The 26,099-nt window shown below is 39.6% G+C and overlaps 1 protein-coding gene across 1 annotated transcript in view; it reads right to left on the reverse strand.

Moving 5' to 3' along the window:
• The window catches only part of MIB2 (MIB E3 ubiquitin protein ligase 2), a 1,775,226-nt gene that overhangs the window by 138,964 nt on the left and 1,610,163 nt on the right, over positions 1–26,099 (reverse strand). The window contains 1 exon segment of the mRNA XM_044061758.1: positions 20,679–20,805. Within this exon segment, the coding sequence (XP_043917693.1) occupies positions 20,679–20,805 (127 nt within the window).

Below are 26,099 nucleotides of genomic sequence, written 5' to 3' on the forward strand. Positions count from 1 at the left end.
CTACTGGCAAAGCTGTAGGGTTAGGTCCTCAGCCGAGTATCTAAGCCAAGTCCTCCAAGCACCCTCTCTGTGAAATCAGTGCTTAGTGTCCCTGCTCCAAGTTGCTGACATACAGACTCTTTGAGATCTGATTTGCGCGCACGCACACACACACACACACACACACACACACAGACATACACAGACGAAAGGTTGGCACAGATTACCCATTCTACCAAACTATAAGGTAGATTCACTGCTACCAGTCAGTTACTATAAGGCTCTTAAAAGGGTATCCAATTATACTGAGTGAAATTAATATTAATACAAATGGTAATGTTGACCAAACAGCAAGGCTTTCAGGAGTGGCCACATTTATTATCAAACAGATATGTGCAAATACTCTCAAAATTTAAATATTTTCTAAAAAGGACCAGCCACAATGAAAAGTTTAAATATATTTAATAATAAATAATAAAAGAACAAGTAAATACTAAATATCTACTTACAGTAAACACCAGAGTTTCAGACACAGGGAATATAAAAAAAAATAACATCACTGGAAAGTTTCAGACACATAGAAAAACAGTACTTCTACTCTCATTATATTTTCCTGACTAAACTAAAGAGAATTACTGATCCCTAGTTAAGTTACATACTGAATAGAGCAAGGCAAGATGATTTGGGTGAGTGGTCCTTGATGTCAGATCCAAGACAGAACACAGAATGCTGAGAGCAATTTCTTACTAATATCTGAATATTATTTCATAGCTGATTACACAATGACATCACATCTGGTCATCTAACTCTGTTTCCCACACTCACCAACACTAGAAGCTGCTAGGGTTTTACCACCTTTGTGTTACCATACACACAAAGAGAGCTTTGTTTGCTCAGATCTCCTGAATGCCACTCTTCCTACAGGAGCTACAGCCTATTCTCTAGCACAGGCATTGCATCTCTGGTTCCACTCAAAACTGTGGGATAACATCTTTATGGCTTAACCCATAAAATAATTTAATTTCAGATAAATTTTGAAGTTTAAGATTAACCTCTTCGCTTCCAGTCCTCTGTTAAAACATATACATTTAATTCAGTTACAATAATACATGTACATTTCTTTTCGTTCCAGCAGGGCACACTGTTGATACATTTTAACATAAGCAAACCTCACAGATACATTTTCGACACAAGCATCTGTACAAATCAGTTTGATATACAAATGACATATAATTATTTATAAAATTCCAGATAGCTGTGCTGGCATATGTTACACATCCACTGCCCTACTTCTCCTGGCATGGCTGGCAGTACATCTTATCATCACAGATGCAATGATACTTTATTTTATTTTTTATTTATTTTTTGTTTACCGGGAAAGTTCAACTTGGAACAAGCCACTTTTCAGCGGAGGGCTGGAGGGAAATGCTCCAGACGCATGTCTTTGTAATGTGGGAGGAAATCAGAGCAACTGGAGAAAACCCACACGAACGCAGTGTGGACATTCAGACTCCGCATAGAAGGCACCCCAGACTAGAATTGAACCAGAGGACCTCTTGCTGTGAGGTGACAATGTTAACCATTGCACCACTGCTCCGTCCTACAACAGAAATGATCTTGGAGAAGAAAAGCTGTTGCCCGAAACAGTTTCAGTCTTGTCTTATCTTACATGAAGCAGAAAATGAGTGCTTTTTTGATATTTACCATATTACCACCTTGAAAAAGGGTGAAGACTAAATTTTCACCATTTTTTAACTGATGCATAACAAAACTTTCAAGAAACAGTCACATTGATAAAAACAGATCCAACATTATCTTACAAGATAAACTCACAACAGGAATCATTTTGAAAAGACCCATGTGGAGGAAGACAAACCACCTGGAAGGGCTATGAGCCAGAAGTGATGGCTGTCCACCTTGAACTGAATTTCATGTCACATTTTCTGATTTTTACAGGCAAGTATCATACATGTCTAGATAGTATACCTAATCTCCTTGCTTGAAGACAAGAATGAATGACTGAAGACTAAACAGCCAAGAGTTGTTTGGACTGTAAAGATTCAAGTTTCTAGTCTTTTTGAGAGAAGAAAAAATGGAACTAAACCCATTTCTTCTGATGCAGACTTTACTTTCACTTGCATTACATGGGTGTTAAGAGAGAAATGCTGACAGAAGGAGGGAGAACCATCCTCTCACCTCAATTGTGGAAAGGATTTGGAAAAATGGTGAGGCACGGGAGTCAGAAATGTCCTCACACTTTGCAAAGCTGAGGATAAGTTTCCCATTGAACAGAGAATCCCTGTAACAGCAGAGAAGCTGGTCAGTGGAAGATTTACTACCATCTCGTAACATGCTAGAAACAGACATATCTCTTGAACTAATAAAGCTTTCTATGGAACCCAGAACACTCCTGCATGGGTGGATTATTGTTAGAGAAATGTACAAATAGTATAGTGTACAATTCTGCACTTAAAGGGTTAAGAGTTAATACATTTATTCTATGTAAAATGTGTAAATACTGGTGGTCTCTGTAAAAGCTGCTGATGCCTAAAAGTCTGTTGTTCTTGCTGTGGAATGTTGAGATAGGGGCCTCACACTAGCAACAGATAAATGTGTTGGGAGGAGACAGTTACAGGACCATAACTCAGAAACTGGGTTTGACAGGGCAAGCCCTGTGGACAAGCTCAATTCTGAAAGATGTTTTGTAAAAGTCAGCAATTAACTGATAAGCACCTGCTGTGTACGTGCAGAGAACTGTATAGTGTACGTGCAAAGAACTGTATAAAAACAGCAGGCTGAGCTATTGAAAATCAGACAAACCTTGTACCTACATGCTTTGTCTCCTTGCTGCAAGTAATAAAGAATGCCTTGCTGAACCTTACGTGAACTGATGTTTGAATTTTCTTTAACAGATTGGTCCTTCAGGCCGGAACCCTCTCTTCACCACGGCCAGGTGGCTGAACCCATACAGGGAAGAAACCAAATCAGTTCTTCTGCAATATAAAGACCTCCGACTGAATTGTCGTCAAAAGAGGCCAGTCACCTTCTGATCTGCGATTGAAGGACGGGTATCCGCGAATCAGTGGTCAATCACGTAGGCTCAGGTAAGGTGGGTTTTGCTATTCTGTTTTATTCAGTCAGGGACAGACAAGTGCATTTTCTGTTAGATTGTATTTTGATTCAGTCAGGGACAGGAAAACTGCATTTTATTCTGTTAAGATTGTATTTTATTCAGTCAGGGACAGGAAAACTGCATTTTATTCTGTTAGATTGTATTTTAATTCAGTCAGGGACAGGAAAACTGCATTTTATTCTGTTAAGATTGTATTTTATTCAGTCAGGGACAGGAAAACTGCATTTATTCTGTTAGATTGTATTTTATTCAGTCAGGGACAGAAGAGAGAAAAAAAACTGCAGTTCTGTCATAGACTAGGTGAAAGGGATAGTAAAAGATTAGACAGTCATTCTGAAGAGACTATAACAAAATCCGTGGTACACGTAAAAATTGAAGGTAATAGATAACATTACTAAAGGTAACTACATAGTAAGCAAATGGGTAATTATAACTGTGGTGCAAAAACATCAAAAAACCCACCATTAACAGAAGATGGTAAATATATGCAGGTATAACGCCCAGATAATGTTCGATATTTTTCAAAATGGGTAACTAAGTATGATTTTGATGGAAAATTAGATAAATCTTCACTTCTCAAATTGATAAAGCAATTAAAAGCAGACTCCAAGGGGCAAGTTAAAAAAACAGCGACAATTAGGAGTTCCCCAGGCACACAGATGACTGGAGGAAGCAAATCGAACAGACCAGAAAGAAAAAAATTCTAAAACAATGTTTTTAGATAAAAAAAAAAAAAAAAGCATATACACCCAGGCATTAATCAGTATGTATCTGTTAAACCGGTTCTTAATAACAGGAAGCTGTAATACTGGCATATATTTTATGATATCTGGCCTGAGGTTTTATCCATGTCTTTCACCTCTTTTTTGTCCACCCATGTGGGTTGACAAAAGTTGGTTCAGTATTCCATTTTTATTAATGGTCAGTTACACCCATTAAGTCCTTCACTGGACTTAGTATGCCCCCTCATACCTCAGGGCTTAGCCCCCTTTTTTAGGTTAATGTTTTTTCTCTGACTGTGTCACCTGGGTTTTTCATATTCCCTTTTTATATTTGTATGTTTAAAGCCATCAGCAACTCAGCTATGTATTCAGATCTTGATATTTAGTGTCCTATGTGTTTGGTTGTTATTTCTAGGCTACATCAGCATTTAGTCGCTGCCCTCATTTTTCCACCTTTTATGTCAGTGCTGCTGTCAGATATTGTTCTCTGCTTGACCCCTCATGTGTCCCTTTCCATTTGTTTTGGACACTTAGCTGTACATGTGTCTCTAGATGACCATGGATTTATATAACAATCATATATTTTTCATCTAGTAAGTCCCATGTCCGGTATTTATTTGTGTGGCAACTGCTTGAACCAGTTTGATTACTGTTTCAATGTTATTGTTTTCGTTTGCATTTAGCTTAGATTTTGTCTACGTTTGGTGGAAATTCCATGCCTTGATGTTTTAGTTATAATTTATGACGGTAGATGTTTCTACCGAATTTACATATATTTTTAACTCATACTATATATATTATTGTAGTTTTTCAGCTTATTTTATTAGTGCTATTTTTGTGGCACTTTAGCCCGCAATGTGCGAACTTTGATTGGGTAGAGACGGGTTTGGGCGTAGACTTTGGCACTCCAGCCCGGCCCAATGGCTCTCTGACAGGGCTGTCCAATGTACGCATGTCTGTGGAGGCGGAGTGGTTTTTCCGCAATTTTATGTTTATTATTTTTTCACTTATTTTTTACTTTTTAGTATTTTAACCTGATGCTGTAGTTGAGCTGTTTGGGCCACTCAGCATTAGTACGGATAATGACTTTTGACCAGTATGCATCATGATGGCATTTTGTTGGTGGAAAGTTGTTTTTGACGATACATCAACAGCTGCATTATTTGCATGTCCTGTTTATTTACTGACAGCATGGGTGAGTAGGCTGTTGTTTACATTTGGATTGCTGTCCGTTGCACTGCATTGTTCTTATTTGTTGGATCAGTTCTGATTGCAGGACAGTCTTTTTTAGAATTTATCTGCTTTCTTGTGATGTCGCTTTAGGGATTGTTTATACTTAGACAGCGACTCTAGAACTAACCATGAAAGATGTTATAGATGCATCTGTAAACCGGCACATGGTTTGTCCACATTCAGTATACTCTGTTTTTTGTTTTAACTATGATCCTGCATTGTTATATAGTATTGCGAAACAATTGCTTTAGTTAACCATGTCTTTAAACAGCGACTAGATTCGCTGTTCTGTTTAATTTAGTCTATTAATGGCTTTTATGCAGTAGCTTTTATTGAGTTTAGGACATTCTTACGCTGTTTCTTTAAATGGGATATGCAAAGAAAGTTTATGTGTTAGTAATTATTTATTTAATTGTTTAATTACTGTTTAATTTGTTGGTTTGAGCGCCAAAAGTTTCTGTATATAAGCCTGTCATTTTTAATGTTTCATTACACCTGAAGAAGCGTAGTATAGCTACGTGAAAGCGCTTGTGTCTTTGTTCGTAAATAAAGAAGGTTTTATCTCCAGTGAGTGTCTTCGTGTGGTGACTCCAGTGGAATTTGTGTTACCAATGTTTTTAGATAAAGAGGATAACCACCTAGTGCAAGCTTCAGCACCCCCTCCCCTACCAGCATACGGAGCAAATAATCAACACAGAGTGCCTCCTCTACATCCTGTAGTCACAGGAGGTGAGGACTCTGTAAAAATAAAGCTAGTTAAAGTTAGGGGTCCAATAGGGACTAGGTCCAAAACAAAAAACACAGATGATGATGATAAAAATTTTGAAGTCTGGCGATTGTTTAGTGACACCCAGGCCACGACTAGTGGGGAAGAAGAACTCTGTCCTCTTATTGAGGTACCTAATCCCAGAGCAGGTCAGGATAACCAAGACCCTACTTTATTAGTATATAGACCCTGGAGTCCTGAAGATATTAGGAAGGCCACTGAGGGTATTCCCCACCCTAGGATCAACTTTCCAAAATTTTCAGAGGACCTGCAAGGTATGAGGCTAAGCTATAACCTAAATGGTGAAGAGATAGAAAAAGTGTCAAGACAAATTATAAGTCCAGACTGGCACATGGTCTGTGGTGATTGGAACCCTCATGACGCTCAGCGGAGACCCCTACCACATAACAGCGTAGGATTAGATGCCCAGGTGACAGGGCTTACAAACCGAATTTCTGAAAAGTGGCGACCACGGGCAGACTGGACCTGTATTAATCAGTGTGTCCAGCAAGAAGGCGAGTCAGTTGATTGCTATTTTGCTAGGCTCATAGAGTGCTTTAATAATCATTGTGGGATGCAAATCCCTGACAACCAAGCAGTAGACTCCCCCTATGAACAACAGTTAAAAAATGCCTTTCTGAAGGGGAGCAGTGCTCCTATTAGTAGTGTTATTACAAAACACATGGTAGGTCATCATACAAGCAGATCTGAAGGGGAGCAGGGCTCCTATTAGTAGTTTTATTACAGGGCTCCTATTAGTAGTGTTATTACAAAATACATGGTAGGTCATCGTACAAGCAGATCTGAAGGGGAGCAGGGCTCCTATTAGTAGTTTTATTACAAAACACATGGTAGATCACCGCACAAGCAGGCTGCAGCCACTGCTTGAGTATGCAAGGCATGCTGAGAGGCACTTTAATAGCAGAAAGAAAAAGAAAATGCAGGTATTTTCATTAGAAGACAGGGCTGAGGTATGTGTGGTACATCCAGGAAAAAAGGGCAAAAATAGGGAAGGCAGGCAGTCTGACCAACTGTCAGAAGATTTTGAGGAACGTAAAAAGAGGGGAGAATGTTTTAAATGCGAGAAGAAAGGTCACATGGCAAGGGATTGCAAAGGGAATAATAGGACAAGGACGGATGAGCAAAAAGGTGATAACTGACTATATGATAGTCAGGAAGCGCAGGGAGGGGTTACAATACAAAGCAGGATAAATGGTAATGTAGAAGTAAAAATGGAGGAAGCACAGGATGGTGGAGGGGATGACAATGAAAATGAAAGTGATGAGGTCTTGGACTTGGCACTTCTGTGCTTGGAACTCTTTTTAGCAGACATCAAGCCAGAAGTCACCCTTTTGGTGGAAGGGAGAGAGGTTAGCTTTTTGTGTGATTCTGGGGCTTCACGGACCCTGATACATCCCTCCGAATTACTGGAGTGTACACGGTCTTCGGATTACATATTTGTTAAGGCTGCAAATGGGCAGCTATACCGGGAGCCTCTCTCACACAAAATTATAATCACAGATCCTGTAACAGGGATGACACAGAGAAGCAAAATTGTAGTGTCTGCAAAACGCCCAATAAATCTCTTAGGCAGGGATTTAATGCAGTTATTTGGCATAGCGGTGGTTCCGACTATGCAAGGGATGCAAGCGCAATGACAGACTGACATCTGCGAAGTGCATGATACCTGTGTAGTGCAGCCAAGAGGTGAGATGTTTTACTGGTACAGTCAGGACCTGATTACTACTGGCCCAGGGATTGTAACCAAGGAATTAATGGATTTGGCCATTAGTAAATTTCCCTCATTAGATATTAAGAAGCACCTGTATTTTCGTGACACACAAGGGCCAGATGAGGACTACAGAGACAAGCTGTTTAAATATCCCACAGCTAGGCTAGTGTTACGTAACCTATACTGGGACACAATGGGAAATAGCATAGCCAGCTGCTCTATGCCTAAAGAAATAACAGCACTTTACAAATCTGACCTCCTACCACATGTGAGCCTCACTAAAGACAGAAACACAAAATGGGTAGAGTTGGGCAGGAATATTACCAGATGGGAAAAACAGACCAGGGAGGAACTTTCAGAGCAGGGAGTGCAGGTACAAAAATTGAACTGGGTAACTCAGACTAAGCCAACAGTACACCTACATTTTCCCAAAAATACTTGACAAATACTCCTGTTAAAGGAGGAAGAGAATGCTCTGAAAGGTATTCCAGACAAACTGTGGTCCACACGGAAATCAGATGTAGGCCTTATTCGCACGGCAGGACCAGTGATGACTACTCCAAAATCAACTTTTAGACCTCAAAAACATCAATACCCGCTGAGAAAAGAGGCAGAGGCAGGGATAAAGCCCATTATAGCTGTACTCCTTAAAAGTGGTGTGTTAATTGAATCTCCTGATTCACCATGTAACACACCTTTGTTCCCAGTTAAGAAAGCAAATGGAGAGTGGCGCATGGTTCAAGACCTGCAGGCTGTAAATGAGGCAGTAATACCTAGGGCACCTATGGTACCTGATCCACATACACTCTTAAATGTGTTAAAACCCCATCAGAAATATTTTTCTGTAGTAGATATTAGTAATGCATTTTTCTCAATTCCGATACATCCAGACAGTAGATTCTGGTTTGCATTTACTTATCAGGGTAAAAGATACACATACACTCGACTACCACAAGGTTATTGTGAGAGCCCCATGATATTCTCACAAGAGATGTCAAGTAATTTAGCAAGATTTATTCCACCGAGAAATAGTCAAATCCTGCTTTATGTTGATGATATCTTATTAGCAGCTCCCACTTTACAAGCTTGCCGAGAAGACACGCTAGTATTGCTACGATTTTTAGCTGCTGAGGGACACAAGGTGAGTAAGGAAAAATTGCAATTCTGGAAAAAGCAGATCCGATATTTGGGTTATATAATATTTGATGGAGGTAGAACCTTGGATGAGGACAGGAAAATAGCTATTTTGCAGGCTCCAAAACCTATTACCAAAAAGGAAATTATGTCCTTTTTGGGTACGACTAACTTCTGTCGAAGTTGGATTCCAAACTATGCTTTGGAAGTGGCACCCTTGTCTGACCTCATATACAAAAAGCCTATGGCAGCACAGGACCCGGTGATTTGGACACCGGAGGCGGATTTAGCCTTTTGTAATTTAAAACAGTTAATAGCGTCTTCTTTTGTCTTGGGGTTACCAAATTATCACAAGTGCTTTTTTCAAACTGTAGACTGTAAAAGCATGGCTATATGACATCAGTCCTGATGCAACAACATGGGGATAAGCAACGTCCCATTGCTTATTATTCATCACAGTTAGATCCCGTGGCACGGTCCTTACCCCATTGTGCTCAGGCGGTTGTTGCAGCTGCTATGGCAGTACAGGCTTCGGCCTCAGTGGTTCTGTTTCACCCACTCACCCTAAGGGTCCCTCATGCAGTAGCAATTATTTTGTTACAAGAAAAGGTAGCATACCTTTCCCCAGCTAGACATCTCTCCTGCATGACTGTTTTGCTGAGCCAGCCTCACAAGAAAATTGAACGGTGCACAACCCTGAATCCATCAACTCTGCTCCCTACCCCTGTAGATGATACTCCACATCACTGCCTGCAGGAGATCGAGCAGACATTACCTAGGAAAGACCTCACAGATATACCTTTAACAGATGCTGATCTGACATATTATGTAGATGGCTCATGCAAAAAGAACCCAGCAGGACAGAACCTAGTGGGCTATGCTGCAGTATCCGACACAGATGTTATCGAGGCAAAACCCTTACCACGACATTTGTCCGCACAGGCGGCAGAATTGATTGCACTCACTCGTGCATGTACTTTAGCTAAAGGTAAGCGTGCAAATATTTTTACTGACAGTCAATGCACAGCAATGGAAAAACCAAGGTATGATTACATCAACTGGTAAACCCATAAATCATGCACAGCTTATATTAGATCTTTTAAACTCCATTCAATTACCTCAGTGTTTAGCTATCTGCAAATGTGCAGCTCACATAAAACAGCAGGATGTTATCTCAAAAGGTAATGCAAGAGCTGACGCTGCTGCAAAGCAAGCAGCTGCAGAAGCTTGTTTACACCTTGTAGAAGATTTAGAACCCTCTGAAAGTTTAAATTTGGACATGCTACAAACAATGCAATCATTGACCACACAGGTAGAAAAAAGACGTTGGTTAAAACAGGGGGCCGTCTTCAGAGACGGTTTGTACATCTCAAAAGAAGGGAAACCAATATTACCTTCTAATCTTTTTCGATATGGAGCATTATTGAGCCATGGGCAATGCCATGTCTCAACAGGGGGAATGGTACAGGTAGTGAATCAGGTGTTCACTGCATATGGATTTTCAAACTATTCTAAAAAATTTTTTAGCATGTCAGATTTGCAATCAATATCATGCACAAGGAGCAGTGTGGCCCAGTCAAGGGAGTTTCCCCACACATCCATACCCATTTCACACCATTTGCATGGATTTTATAGAGTTAAATAAATGTGAAAATAAGAAGTACTGCCTTGTCATTATAGATATGTTCTCGAGGTGGGTGGAAGTTTTTCCAACCAGGAACCCAGATGCAGCTACAGTAGCAAAGGTTCTTGTGAAAGAAATTGTTCCTAGGTTTGGCATTCCGGAGAGAATATATACTGACAACGGAACACACTTTGTAAACCAAACTATACAACAGCTAAGTAAGTTTTTTGGTATTTCTCTAAAAAATCACTGTACTTATCATCCTCAGTCTGCAGGGTTGGTCGAAAGACATAATGGTATACTTAAAAGTAAACTGTGGAAATTAATGGCTGAAACTGGGAAAACCTGGTTGTACTTTTTACCCCTGGCACTGTTGAACATGAGAACAATTCCCTCAGCAAAAGGGCTTGACCGCATATGAGAAACTGTATGGGAGGGGGCATATTGTACACCCCAATGGAAACCTCTCATGCCTGCAGACCAGGAAGCTGATCTTACATTAACTGAATATATGAAGAAACGGTTAAATTCTAAACATCTGTTGCAGTCTAATTCTGTTTCAGGTTCAGAGCAGACTAAGGCACTGGAAATAACAGTAACTCCAGGAGGCTGGGTGTGGATCAAGATCGTGAAGAGGAAGAACTGGGCATCACCGAAGTGGGAAGGTCCCTACCAGGTGCTTCTTTCGACACCGACTACAGTCAAGATTACAGAGCGAGCTTCGTGGATCCATCTGACACACTGCAAGCTAGTGAAGAAATTTGAATTGGGTAAAGATCTTACCTCTCCATCGGGACCCTAAGCCCAAAAGTCTGGCTACAAAGGGGGGTCAGATCAATAGGAACTGATCCGTCTCAAACCCAGTGAAGCAATCATCGGTGCTAAGGTCCTATTGGGTAGAGAATAAGATAAAAATACCCAGATTAAGCGACATGATTGCATCAAAGAAAGTTGAATTCCATCTTTTGGGAAAACCGAAGAAAACAGAACACTGGAACGACAACCCTTTCCACAAAAATATTGTGTAGTAATCTCATTGACTGTTATTGTGGTCATTGTTTTTCTGCTATGGACATTTCTCTTTTCTGCCACATTTACTGAACCTAGCAAGCGTGCAGCATGGCATCCTGCTTTCAACACATATCAGTCTATCAAGTACACATATGCAGATACCCTTAATGTCTCTAATTGTTGGATCTGTGCAGCTATACCAACTGTACATGGAGGATTACCTTTAGTGGCGTCTCCACTAAATGTTACAGAGACATGGACAAGTTTGTTGAGCAACACGACTAATATTATGTCTGCAAATGCGGTTGCCTTACAGCTGGCCTTCCGTCAAAACGGAACTTGATGTTTTCAGAAACTTGATAAAATTAGGGTAGGATGGAGCCATTGTAACAAAACAGTGGTTTATAACTGCACTGCATACAAGTCGGGTTGTGAGGCAAATTTCTCATCTATAAGAAAACTTGTTAATAACTCTATAGTCAACTTTGTCCAGGAAATGGAAACTGTCTATTGGAAAATGTTCAGAGGACAGCAGGATTTTGGGGATCACTTCGAGTTTATCAACATCACCATTAAAGTGGAAGATTGTTAATTTGTGTGCGGAAGAAAAGCATATAAATGGCTACCAAGAAAGTGGTCCGGAAGCTGCTTTTTGGGCTACCTAGTTCCAGCTATACGACACACGTTAACTTTACCTCAAGGAAAAATCCGAAATGTTCGAGAAGTGAAAAAACCTGCCAATCCAGTAGGCCGAATCGATGCATCATGGATATATCACCATGATCTGGCTCACGTCAGTGACAAAGGACTGTCCCATATGGCTCTCGGTGATGACGTCATATCATGGGCCCGCATACTACCTCAGTACGGAGCGGTAAAATCGATTTGGGAACTGAGAAAGTTGTCCAAGCTGCTTGAAACATTGAGCAATGCAACCTTTTCCGCCTTGGAATTGATGACAGATGAAATGACCGCTATAAGAGCAGTAGTGCTCCAAAATCGTATGGCTCTCGATTTCACCCTGGTGGCGAAAGGAGGTACTTGCACGTTAATGCAAGAGGAATGCTATTTGTTTATCCCCGACAATGAACACGAAATAGATAGCCATCTCGAATTGATTCAGCAAGTATCTGCCTTGACCAAGCCAGGTCAAAATCCTTTAACAGACTTTTTCCAGAAATGGTTTGGGGGCTGGGTCCTGATGAATCTGTTGATCGCCATTTGCATTGGAGCAGCGATATTGATGTTCTGTGGATGCTGCTGCGTCCCCTGCATGCATGGACTGGTAAAAAGCACTACAGATGCCTCAGTCTCAAAGAACTTGTACCAACAAAGTACTGAATATGCAGAAATACTAAAATTGGAGGCGGAAGAATTGTTTACTTGAGCCTAAACCGAATGACTCTCTGACTGCAAGGCCCTGGGTGGAAATGGTCAAGAGATGAAATGGACTTGTTTTAGACACATTAAACAATAAGAATAAAGTATTAAAAGGGGGGAAATGTTAGAGAAATGTACAAATAGTATAGTGTACACTTCTGCACTTAAAGGGTTAAGAGTTAATACATTTATTCTATGTAAAATGTGTAAATACTGGTGGTCTCTGTAAAAGCTGCTGATGCCTAAAAGTCTGTTGTTCTTGCTGTGGAATGTTGAGATAGGGGCCTCACACTAGCAACAGATAAATGTTGTGTTAGGAGGAGACAGTTACAGGACCATAACTCAGAAACTGGGTTTGACAGGGCAAGCCCTGTGGACAAGCTCAATTCTGAAAGATGTTTTTGTAAAAGTCAGCAATTAACTGATAAGCACCTGCTGTGTACGTGCAGAGAACTGTATAGTGTACATGCAAAGAACTGTATAAAAACAGCAGGTTGAGCTATTGAAAATCAGACAAACCTTGTACCTACATGCTTTGTCTCCTTGCTGCAAGTAATAAAGAATGCCTTGCTGAACCTTACGTGAATTGATCTTTGAATTTTCTTTAACAGTTATGTCTTCTGTTCTTATTCCCTGTAAATCTTTCACCATTTGCTTTTCTGTTTTACCTAAAGAGGGTGGCAACATGAAGGAAACGTCTGTGAATATATTCTTAACCTCCTCCAAAAAAGTAGGTCAGCTGATCAAGCAAAACTGTGTCCAGAAAGACCTGCTCTTACCAACTTGCTTGCTGTATCAATAACACTGTATAATATTCTGAGAGTACACAAAACTGCTTTCCTTGACATCACCAGAAGCTTTTCCACATCAAAAATATTCTGGAAAGCTACAAACACCCTCAGAAGTTCATAGGTAGCTACTAGGCATGCAGCCAGGAGACCACTAAGGAGCCAAGCCCAACTTCCCAATGGCCTCAGAGCACTATCTGATTAAGTAACTTGCTCTGAGCCACACTCTAGGAAAATGGAAGCCGAAGGAATCAAACCTTGGACTACAAGAAGCAGTTTGCTCACACTTATTGTCTTAATTCTCTGCAATAACTGCCACACAGATGGTAGGAATTGAACTTACAATCTTCTGTTTATGAGACCACATAGCTAACCCAATTAATCAAAAGCATCATTGAAAAAGGATCTTAGAATTTAATCCTCTGGCACGTATAACAGGCATGAATTGTCATGGTAGCACCACTGAAAATTTTCTTACTCAGATGATTCAACAGGTGTTTACTGGTTGGAGATGCAGGTCTTCAAAAATGGAAAATAATGTCATTCACAAGAAGGTTTTTAGTAAACTGAGATAGTATAATTTCAATTACAACAGAAGTAGTATCATCTTTCACAAGAAATATGTCAAAATACAGGGATTAAAAGCAGGCACTACGTTGCAAAGGCATGGCGCCTTGATTGTGACTCAGAATACATAGGTTTAATTAGAAGACCTGGTGCCTCAGCAGTCAGCTGGTTGTGTGTTGGAAATGAGCAGCATTTTGCTGACTCGCCTGTTTTGGGAGTGGGAAAAGAATCCCAAGCTAGGATTACAGGATACAGTGGAGACTGTGGCCTCCAGGCCTTCTGCTATAAGTATGTACAATGAACTATCTGCTCATCCATAGGAAAATATCTGCACTGCTGTCACTGAACACAAGGAATGGGACAGAACTGTGGGTATAGTACAACAAAAAAAAAATGCAAACTACCCATGAAGATGGTTTGCCATGCTACAAATGTCATCCCATCTGGTAACACAGTTACAGCAAGCCATTGGGAAAATGAAATAAATGAGTCAGCAGAACAAAGAACAGTACAGATGCTCAGGAGAGAGGGATTCAAAAAATGACATCACTTCATAATGGACAAGTCCAAGTCTAAGAAGGGCAGAATAATCCTTGGAGTTAATCTGTGGCCTCCACCAAATGTGCATCTTGGTTAATAGATCTATGTCCCTTACAGGCCGGTTTCTGGTATTCTGCACTAACTTAAAAAAAAAAAAAACTCTCCAAAATAAAGTTCATCTAACACAGAATCTCAGAAATATCAGATTTAACTATCTGAGATCCTGAATCAAATTCATAAGTATCTGGTAGATAACTCACTGCAAATGCAGAACCACCTGTCTTCTGAACAGAGGAAAAACCTCTTCCTCTTCCTAACCTAGGATGTATAATAGCAGGTATAAAGAGTTCCTTTTCTTCTTGAGTTTCTAATAGGCAGGTGAAAATGTTGACAGCTAGGAGATGAAGAATATTTGCAATGAATATGCAAGTGGTTAAAATCACTATTATCACTATCATGGTGGCTTCCCAGCTGAAAGGAGAAACAACTGTTCTTGCAGAAAAACAGGTACCTGATTGTCCAGAGACTCATTGTCGGTCCAATGGCTATTGCAACCACATGGAGTGTGTGTGTGTGTGTGTGTGTGTGTGTGTGTGTGTGTGTGTGTGTGGGAGTGGTCACTGGGTTCAATCATCAGAAAAGGATCAGTGTTTTCCTTTCCTGTTGAGTTGTTAGTACAGTATTAGGTTAATTATTTGTTTTGCTCTGGACACTTCTGTGTCAAAAATCACCATCATGATGTTTTACTAGATGACTGGAGAAAGAAATGCTCTTGGGGGAAACCAAAGTTTGAGAGACTCCTTGTTAGTCCAGTAGCAGTGACAATTACAGGGAAAGCAGGGGGGTATTGGGTCCAATCTTCAGTCAAGAGTCAGTGTTTTCTTTCCTGCTACTACAATACTGGGTTAATCATCTGTCATGATAGAATAGCTGATATAAAAAATACATTCTCTTCATTACCAGAGGTTGTGTGATGACAGCTCAGAATTTGGGAGCACATCAGAGTCAATGCAGGGCCACGCACAACTGCAGCATGTACCAAAGCACCCTGCAGTGATTAGAGAATCTTTGTTTATGGCGTTGCATTACCGAAAATATTTTCAAAATTAACAGCAGGCAGAACCTGGAGCCTAGGATGAGCATGACTGGATCCCTCAGTTGTGGAGAATCCTCCACTCTAACTTCTACAGTGGTGCTATACTTGAGTGATACAAAATGGCTGAATGGAGCTATGCTAAATGATAACTGAAGAAGTTTAAAAAGGCTGTCATGTTGAAACAGAGAAGTCCCGGAGAGTTTTACAGTAAAATAGTTAGATGAATACTTATTATTGTAAAAAAATAAAAACAAAGTATCAGCCTTGTCTGACACCTTACAAAAACATATAAACAAGCTGCCATGGTGTCAACTTAGAAAATGATATATAAAGAAGTGTGAACCAGGTGTTCTTGGGTACTACCTTTAATAGGATGTGGCAGACTGCACTGGGGCTCCATCATCTCTTTATGGACCTATCCTCAAAAAAAGACGAGTCCCGGATGTCTTCTTAGGTGGTAAAGTTGTCTGATTTTATGAATTTTGTAACAATTACATCCTGGATAAATATAAATTAATCTTTGATTCAAGTGAACTATTTGCTAACAGCCAACTGTGAATGAAAGAAATCAGAGAAACTGAGACAGAACTGGAGTCAAAGGAAATAACTAATTCTACTATGTGTTTCTATTATGTGTGCATATCAAATATCAACACATACCTCTCAATCTCTTTGTGCAAAAATATCTGGACAAAGCCTGACAGAAAGGGAGGGCAGACGTCCAAAAATAGGGCAGATTTTAAATATTGCTTTGACAAACTTAGAAAGTTGCTAGAATAACATGATTTGTCTTGGCATGCATTTTTTTCAAAGATATGAAGTTTAAAACACAAATGTAAATCATTACTAAGCGGCTTCATTCCTCAGATCTCCCCTGTGATTTGCCAGAAAAAAATCACATATTTTATGAGGAGCAGATCAAAAATATGAGGCAAAAATCTGGACATTCTGTGAAAATCTGTACAGTTGAGAGGTACATAGCTACATAATTATTTATAATACATATACACATCCATATACACACACACACACACACACACACACACACACACACACATATATATAGAGAGAGAGAGAGACATCAAAAGAGTGAGATGCACATGCACACGTTTTTTAAATTATAAAGAATTGAGGAAAATATAAAGATTAATAAATACATATATACATAAGTTTTTATTGGATTTCGAAAACTGAAGTTTTTGAAGCATGTTTTTTTCTAAATCTGAAAAAAAGATAGTGTGTTTTATTTCGGCAAGATATCTGCACTAACAAAAAGAAAACTGAGATATGAGAAAACTTGTAACTCTAGTAGATGCAAATGTGCTGCAACCACTGCCATTATCTTGGTAAACACCCTGGTTGTCATGGTGAGGCCGAAGCTCAGCTATCTGAATTGGCAATGACTGGTTCCCAGCTAAAAACAGATAAATCTCCTGGAATGTTTCTCTGTCTTTATATGATAGTATGTGTCCTGGAGATTTATGGAGCACATCCAATCTTCCTTCCTCAGAAGCAATACAGACTGAATCGTAACCATCCGGAATTTTATCTGTTTTATAAACTGATTCAGATGACTCATTTCTAGAATAGGTCTGAGGTCCCTTGTGTTCTTGGGTAATAAAAAGAAACTTGAATAGACTCTGGACCCTGGTATTTGTGGACTGATTGGATGACTCTCTTCAAGCAGCTTGGAAACTTCTGCTGCAGAAGGTTTCCGCTGACTGTGTGGAACATCTGGAAATTCCATCTTTTTATTGGGAGAAATGAAAGGGAACTGAGCAGCCTATGGAAATTATTTTTAGGATCCAGGAATCTGTTATGTTTGGCAAGGGTTGTAGGTGCACAGGCAAGCACCCCCCCGACTGCCTTCAAAGTGCAGCAGCCGGACAACCTTTCAGGAGAGCTGGTAGGGCTGCATCTGTCTCTTGGGTTATGTCCATTGGAGATATCTCCTCCTCTGCTACTAGAAGGTTTGTGCTCAGGAATGTCCTGATAAAAATGATTCCTACAGAAATTCCTTTGCGGGGTAGAAAAATGGATTCCCACTGCAAAGAGAGAGTTTTACCATCTTCTTGACTCCTGGTTAGCGTGTCCTTCACGTTTGGCCCAAAAAGTGTGGAACCATCAAATAGGGCATTAATGAGGAACATCTTAAAGCTTTCTGTGAAGCCACAAAGGCACAGGCAGGCATATGGGCACACAGTAACGCTGGTGCCCACTGACTTAGCTGTACACCAGCAAATCGCATGGCAATGTTCGATATAGACTGAAGGGCACTGACCTAAGAGTCCAAGGACTTCTGAACATTGGCAGACAGGTTACCAGAGACAGACCTGGACAGCACTTTAGTCAACTCTCTCTGGAATTGTATTACATGAGCTAAACAGTTCATCCCTTGGAGGATAAAGTTTGCTGAAGTGTATGTCTATTTCCAAAACCTTTCCAATACTCTAGACTCCCTGTTGGGTGCTGGAGACAGGAGCTTTCTTCTGACAATTCCTTCCTGGTGGCCGCCACTACCACCATGGCATCTACTGACAGACCTCTGCTCCAATGCTTCCTGTCCTTAGGTTCGGCCAAGATCCTATCTGGTTTCTTTGGCATTGGTTCCACCATGTCAGGGTCCTTCCATGCCCATTAAGTCATAAGGTCAAAAAGGGTATCAATGGGTGGTACTACCCAGAATGAAGCTGAGTCAGAATAAAAGGCCTCCATGAACATGGTCTCATTTGGTGATGGATTATGTGTGGATCATCCTCCCATTGTTTCAACAATTCAATGATTTAATTGAAGGTGATGTCTTGCAAGAGGGATCTGGGGGAACCTTCACCTTCATCCAAATCTGTGCCTTCAGTGAAAGACTGGAGACGAGTCTATGTATTTCCACTTGCACATTTGTTCACTGTGAACTTGTACTGGCAGATAATCAGACTGGGAACTCATGTAGTGAACAGCGTTGGAAGCTTGTGGTGCTCACGGTCCCTGTCAGACAGAATGAAAGGAAGAAGTAGCACAGACAAAACCCTCCCAAAAGCTTCAGAGGCTGAAGTCACAACTGATTTCAAATGAGGTATCCTCCTGTCTGAAGAAGAAGACTTCCCAGTACTAACAGGTCTCGGCCCCAAGGTCGATCTCAGATCTGAGTTGTCGAGGGCCAAGGCCCCGTGAGGGACAGACGGCTTCAATACCTTCAGAGATGACCCATCCTCTCGAGTCCTAGCACTAATGTTTTGGCTCAGAGTCTTTTCCTGATCCAAACGTATCAGAGTCAAAAGAGACAGCGATACAGTTGGATTCAAAGTAGCATTAACTGTCGGCTCTGACAAAGGCCGACCAAGGCAGGCCAGATCCAGGACAGCCAGGTCCGAGGAACAGACTGGAACTAGAGAGAGAATAGAAGGGGTTGTTGGACCAGTACAGGGAGCGTTTATGGCTGATGGCACTAAGAGAACTCCAAACTGTTTTTTCATTCTCAAGAATTTCCTCATTATTCTACTGACATCTTGCTCTGTAAGGCTTCTGAATAACCAAACAGAAGAATCCAATGAGGGTAGTCTTGAATATCTTTTGTCCTGTAATACTGGAAAGAGCAGTCTGTGACTCACCGGTTCCAGGGAGAACTGGAGCCATGGAGAGGAAGGTTGCATCCAAGGGACTAACAGATCCAACCTCCTAGGAGCAATAGGATCCAGACCAACCAAAGCAGTGTGATAAGCAGACAGCTTCCTGGACTTTTCTAACTTTTCTTTCTCACTCTCTCTGATGGTTTTCTAGTCTTTCCTTCCCATTTGTCTCTTTTTGTTTGTTTCTTGGTTGGGGAGACAAGAGAAGTGGATGAAAAGGAGGCAAATGAGAGGGAAGACCCTGTCTGTGGAGGAAGAAGGCGTTTGACAATTAGCTTTTCCCTGCATGTTTGGAGAGTCCAAAAAAAAAAGAAAAAGCAGCTTAGCAACACCAAAGCACTTTATTAACACAAAGCTTTCGGATAGTCAATCCTTCTTCAGATGTTTGGAGAGCCCTCATACCAAAAGAGGCACAGGTTTCAGCCTGTCACAAGAAAGGGAGTGCCCAACCAATAAACACACAATGAATGCAGATCCTGGGGGGTGCCTGCATTCGGCATACTTTTTAAAGCCCCATTTGTCAGACATTCTAGAAACACAACCACAAGCACAGCTATCACTACAAAACACAACAAAATACTATCTAAAATTTAAGCACAACAAAAATTTCAATCTATACCTTTATATAGAAAAAGCTATCAAAATCTAATAACTTTTGCTAGTAGAAAGGAATATATAGTTTTGAATAAAATGCCTAATGCTACAGATAACTATCCCTTACTATCTATCTATAAACTATGTAAATTTATTTTTTTAACTATAGCAAAAAGTAAAGCTGGAGAGACAAGTTTCTCATTAGGAGAGGAAACTGCAGAAAAACTATAACTAGAGCAACAAAGGATACACTTATTGAAAGGATAGCCCTTGTAAAACACATCTGATGCTTCAGGCACCAAACAAAATCTTATGTACTAAGGTGAAGTGGAGGGGATTATGAGTAAGGGAGGAGTCAGAGCCCCTGGATCTGTGAAGCTTCAGAGATGATGCCAAGCTTGAATCTGACAACCCATGCATTGTATTGGATGAAAACGAAAACAGACATCAGATCAGTGACATTTCCTTGGAAACTTGGCAGACTGGGTGAGTAAACAGTACCTGCATGCTCTGTTAAAAAAAAAAAAAAAAAAACTCCAGAATTTTGAAAGAAAAGTACAAAATGATGAAAGGAGTGTGCCTGCTACTGGCTGAAAAATGGAAAACATAATATTACAAAGCAAAAAAGAAATTGAACCAAACAATAAAAAACTGAAAAAACATGCACATGTGCTTCACTAATGTGATTTCATACTTCATATTCTGTTTAGAATGGCTTTCATTATGAACATGTTGGCTGTCTCCATTGTCACTTACCTCCCTGATTAAGAGTTCAGCCACTTCCTTGTGGTTGTTGAGAGCTGCAAGGTGAAGAGCAGAGAAGCCATCTTCCTTTTTAACATCAACTAATTGTCGTGCCCTACTCAAAATCTTTTCAACAGCCCTAGATGTAAGAAGAGAGAAATTTCAGTTTGAGGAAAAAATACATGCAGTGAGAAAAAAAAAAATTATATATATATATATAGAGAGAGAGAGAGAGAGAGAGAGAGAGATCACACCAGTCTGTCAAGTAATTTAAAATCCTGACACGCACATACAGATTTAGCATTAAAAAGAAAGTAAGGTTAACATATTTTTTGCCTTGCACTGTGCATCAATGAAGTACCAACGTACTGAGTTAAGTAAAATTATAGGAGAAAGACCTCAGTTCACCTATAAAAGAGAAAGGAACTTAAAACAGTTTCCATGTTACAAAGACTTGAGTGAAGGTAAACCTAAAACAGCAGGAAAGGACTGTTTAAGATCTACGGTCCCATGTTACAGTTGTAATTTCTGTATAAATATATAAATACAGGTAATAAACTTATATATCCGAATACTTATAAAAAATGTTTTCTTTACAGAGTATGCAACATGTAATACCCAGGATGTGGTCTATTTAGCGAACTGTATAGACAGCGAGGCATTCTATATTGGAAAGACCAATCAAAAGTTAAAAGAAAGAATGTCCTCATGTCTCTCTGATATTAGAAGAAGTGTGCCAACTAATACCTTGGCAAAGCATATAATGATGAATTGTTTGCAACATAGCTTTAAATTTCATGTTTTATCACAAGTCACACTAGGGAATAGAGGTGGAGACCTTGCTTATAAAACAGAGATAGAGGAATATAAATAGATAAACTACTTTTGTGCTGACCACCCACCAGGATTAAATGTCACTAATAGTTTAAAACCACTATTAAAAGAGAAACACTCTTATTTGACTTAACTTCAAATTGATGTTTTGTTATTTGAATTAATCAAGTTTGATTTTAAGATTATAGGCTTTTATACCATGTGATGAACTGTGTTGTTTTTATTGGCTGGCATGTAATATATATATCGATCCATTACAGCTTGTCTGTTTTAACACTATACTGAAGAAGAGTTTGTTAACTTGAAAGCTTTGTTTGCTGTTTTATAATAAAGTGAAGGTTTTGGACCATTGTTTCTCTTGCTTCTATGTTTGAATTCTCTGGTTCAATTTTGCTGGTTAGGTGAATTTTTACTTGTGTTTGGATTATTAAAGGAGAACCACACCCAAAAACTAAAAAAAAAAACAAGTTTTTTTTTCTGCATTGCTATTGCCTCCATATCAAAGTAAATGGTTACTGTTATTTTCTAATTTGTTATACCCCATAATGATCTGAAGGAGGCTGCCATGGCTAGCATTAATTTGTTTTATAGTCAATGCCTTCACCTTCCTGATGTTATGTCGGCGGGACAGAAAGCAATCCTTATGATGAGGGTATTGTTCACTGTAGTTTTCCGTCTCATCATTTGACAACATTGCTGTGACTGCTTACCTTTCACTGTCAGCATCAATCTGGACTTTTAATTACTTTGCTTCCTTTGATTTTCATTACTGGCCATCTCTGTTGCAGCATTTTAAGGAATGTTTGAATGACATGCTTGAAAAAGTAGCTGAGTTAATTGTTCTTTTCAAAGTAACAACTGTAATTCAGTGTTCAAGTGTGAGAAATCTGACCCCTGTGGTTAATAGATGCTACTTGGGCTGAGATAGTTTGCATTGCATTAACAGTTTTAAATATTGTAGCTAGAATTAAAATCTTTGATGTTAATCTTCTTTCCCCAACTCCAGAATAAACCTGCACTTTTGCAGAAGTTACAGTGCAAAAAATGCCAAACCATATACTTACAGAAAGTAAGAAGAAGACTGAAGAAAATGGCGTCGGCTGCATCTTTTATACCCCTGGTGCACTGACGTCAGGGAAGAGGCGACATCAACCGACGCCGGACCTAGACTTTGGAATTCTGGCCGACTGAGGGTAGCCTGCCAGCAGGATAACCCAAGAGTAATGACTGCAACAGTGAGAGACAATGAATATCTGCACCCACAGACTCAAAAACGTGTTTATTTCATCATGGTAGGTGAGCTGCGGTGGTGCAGTGGTTAGCGTTGTCGCCTCACAGCAAGAAGTTCTCCCGTCTGATTCTTCGCTGGAGCGCCTTTTTTGTGGAGTCTGCCATGTCCTCCTCGCGGGCGAGTGACGTTTAAAGACATGCAGGTAGGTGCATGCATGAATGGGTGTGCCTTCCTTGAAGGTTGGGCGTCAGGCTGGCAACTCGGCACTGTAAAAATCTACTGCCAATCATGAGCAGACCACAGTTCCGTTGTGGTGACCCCTAACCGGGAAAAGCTGAAAGACATTACTTTTTTGGTGTTTCTTACATTTTAACACCACTCTGGCACTATTTACAGTTTTTTTAAATATTTCGATATGTAATTTCTGAATCTGATCACATGGGGTCTGGCATCTTGAAGCAATTCTGACTGTTTAGTCTGCCTCTAGGTATCCCACACTGCAGTGCTCGTCTGCAAAAAAATTACATCACACAGGCTTCTTTCTTCCTAAAGATTCGGTCACTGCACTGATTTTACATGCATACACTGCTGTCTTTCAGTCAATTTTAAGTAATATTTCATGCCATTCAGTGACTATTTAAAACACAAACAGTGCAAATGCCACAGAACAGACCTTCAAAGGGCTTTTTACTACTGCTTCTTTTCAGAATGGCTAAACTCCAGTCTTTTGTGAAGCCTGAATTGTACTACTTTGACGCATCTCACATCTTCCTCCATACCTAACTTCCCTAGTTGTCAAAGTGCTAAGGGTAAATTGAGCTGTTACCTGCTGTGATTAACAGCTCACAGCAAGAGACTTGACTCATGTACTCTTTCCTTGTTACTTTCTGTATGAGTAAGGGAAGGACCAGGAATCTGTGGCATCACAGCATGGTGGGTTTTTAGGACGGTTGTGGTGATGTCAATTTGGGGAGAGAATTGGCCAGAAAACTACCGGTATTCAGTGGCCTTAATGACATGAATGAATTGGAGACTGCAACAAGCTTTTCCAGGGTGGGATAAAAGTTTTTTTAAAAAGGGAACTACCACAGTACAGTACGGTACTGTTTTAGTGGAGAGAAACAGTCAATTTAAAATATTTTAAATGCTGTATTGTTGCTTATTTATAGCAGGGAGAGTAAATACAGAGAAGTTGAGCATTTAATAATAGAATCCCATTGTTGTCCTTTAATGGTTCTGTAGCTGGGATAAGTGACCTAACATAATTACTCTGCCACTCTTAGCAGCTGTTGTGATTAAACAGATAAGACAGATGCAGGAAAGAAAGGCAAAAATTATTATTAAATTATGTTTTCTCTGTATGTGAAGTGTTTAGGACTGCAGAGAAGGAAAAACACTTTTTGGAAAGAAAAACTTGACTTTTGGGTTAAGTTCTCCTTTAAACTGTGCCCATGACCACATATTGCACCACTGGGCACCATGTACTCCTGTGCTCGAGATGGGGGGGGGGCCTGTGTAGCACAAAAGTCATACATAGAAAAGTAGGGAGGGGATGCTTATTAAGATATACCAAACCCTACCAAGTACTACATATAATTATTTACAAAGGTAAATTATAACTATCTAAGTTGTACTTTCCCATGTGTTCTCCTATCATGCCTAGATGTGATTCCTAAAGAAGATTTCAGTTTCTGATATATTTATCTCTCTCTCTTATCTCTCTCGATATATATATATATATATATATATATATATATATATATATATATATATATATATCACTACAAATTGCTGTCCCTGACAAACTGCATATCACAAGCAGTAGAATAATGTGCAATAATTGGTGCAGCCATCCTAAAGGATTATGACTGGGTCACTGATCAGAACCAATCTGTTAATGTGTTTGAGAAAGTTCTTTTTTTGGAAACATTAATAGTTATGATCAGTGATTTGATCATAATTATTTTAAGTAATGTAGTATTAGCTGCCCTGATGTACTGCAAATTACAAAAAAGGCAGAAGCATAAAGTGTTTTACAACTCTGAGAGTTAACATATTTAGTCCTGTCACAAAGAGACCTGGCACAGATTAAGTGTCAGTCTAATCAAAGAATGCCTTTAAAAGTTAGCCACTTCATGCTACCGGACTACCTTTTTTTTTTTTTGTAGCAGTAGCTGTGCACGCTGCAGCACGAGAACCATTCACAAACGTATTCAAAGGTGTGTAACAGAATTTGCTATGCACTTCTCGGAGATCACAGATGTGAACAACAAGCTTATATTTTTGCTAATTTCAGAGCACAATCATTGTATTCCATGTAGTACAACTATATGAACTCAGCATTAATAACTGCAGATTAAATTTACAAAATATAACCTTGTCTTCATATGCAATCAAGCACTAAAAAAAAACACCAGTTCATAACTTCACTGGTCCAAAATCACAACAGTATTATACCATATCAGGACAAGAACAAGTTCAGTTACATTTTTTTTGCAAAAGTAAATAATGCTCCATCATGATGTGTATGCCACATTCCCCAAGATCGTATTTAACATTAATACTGTTTCTTTTCATTGCAGTACTACTTTAAACCTTTGCTGCAGAATTTAGATGTAAAACAGAAAGGGAAAAACTAAAATGCAGTTATGTAATGGCTACCTTGTTATTCCATATGTTAACCATGTGTTCTGTTTATACTTCATGCTTTTACCAGACTACAGCTCCATTGTCAGTAAAAGATTAATATACATAGCATAAAAAGTGCAAATCTCACTGTCAAAGATGACTTTTTGAACGCACTTATACAAATACTACTGGAGAAACACGAAACACCAATTATAAATATTTAGATTTCCTTGCACTGCTACCATGGGTCTCATCATTTCTTTGCCAGGAGCTGTAGCCTTTAAAAATATATGTTTAAATATGCTAACATGGGATGAATTAAGTCTTTTTGCCTGCACCTGAGCAGAAAATTGTAGGTGGTAGGAAGGAGGCACCTGGTGAGCAAGAGGGAACTCTTAAGACTATCACCTGGAGCAGGACTTCCAAGATGCCAGTACACTGATCAGCAGGTCGATTAGACCTCTCACAGTATGAAAACAGAAACTTTGGATAGTAATATCTGTATAATAAATTTCTTGAAGTCAAGTGAATATTATACTTTAAAGTAGTTCTGTAAAATATGCAAAGGTACTTCAAATGTGAGGTGGGTGAGTCTTATTACGGAATGCTAATGCCAGTGAGGTTAAAGTATGAATTGTTTTTCAACTGTACTGTATCTGGAGTTTATGTTGTAACAAGATAAAGGTCAGATATAAGCAGTATGACGTTTTGTTCTAAAGCTGCTGAGTAGATGATGATGA

Source organism: Protopterus annectens, chromosome 2.part0 (genome assembly GCF_019279795.1).
Source record: "Protopterus annectens isolate FY-2018-M chromosome 2.part0, PAN1.0, whole genome shotgun sequence".
Taxonomy (NCBI): Eukaryota; Metazoa; Chordata; order Ceratodontiformes; family Protopteridae; genus Protopterus; species Protopterus annectens.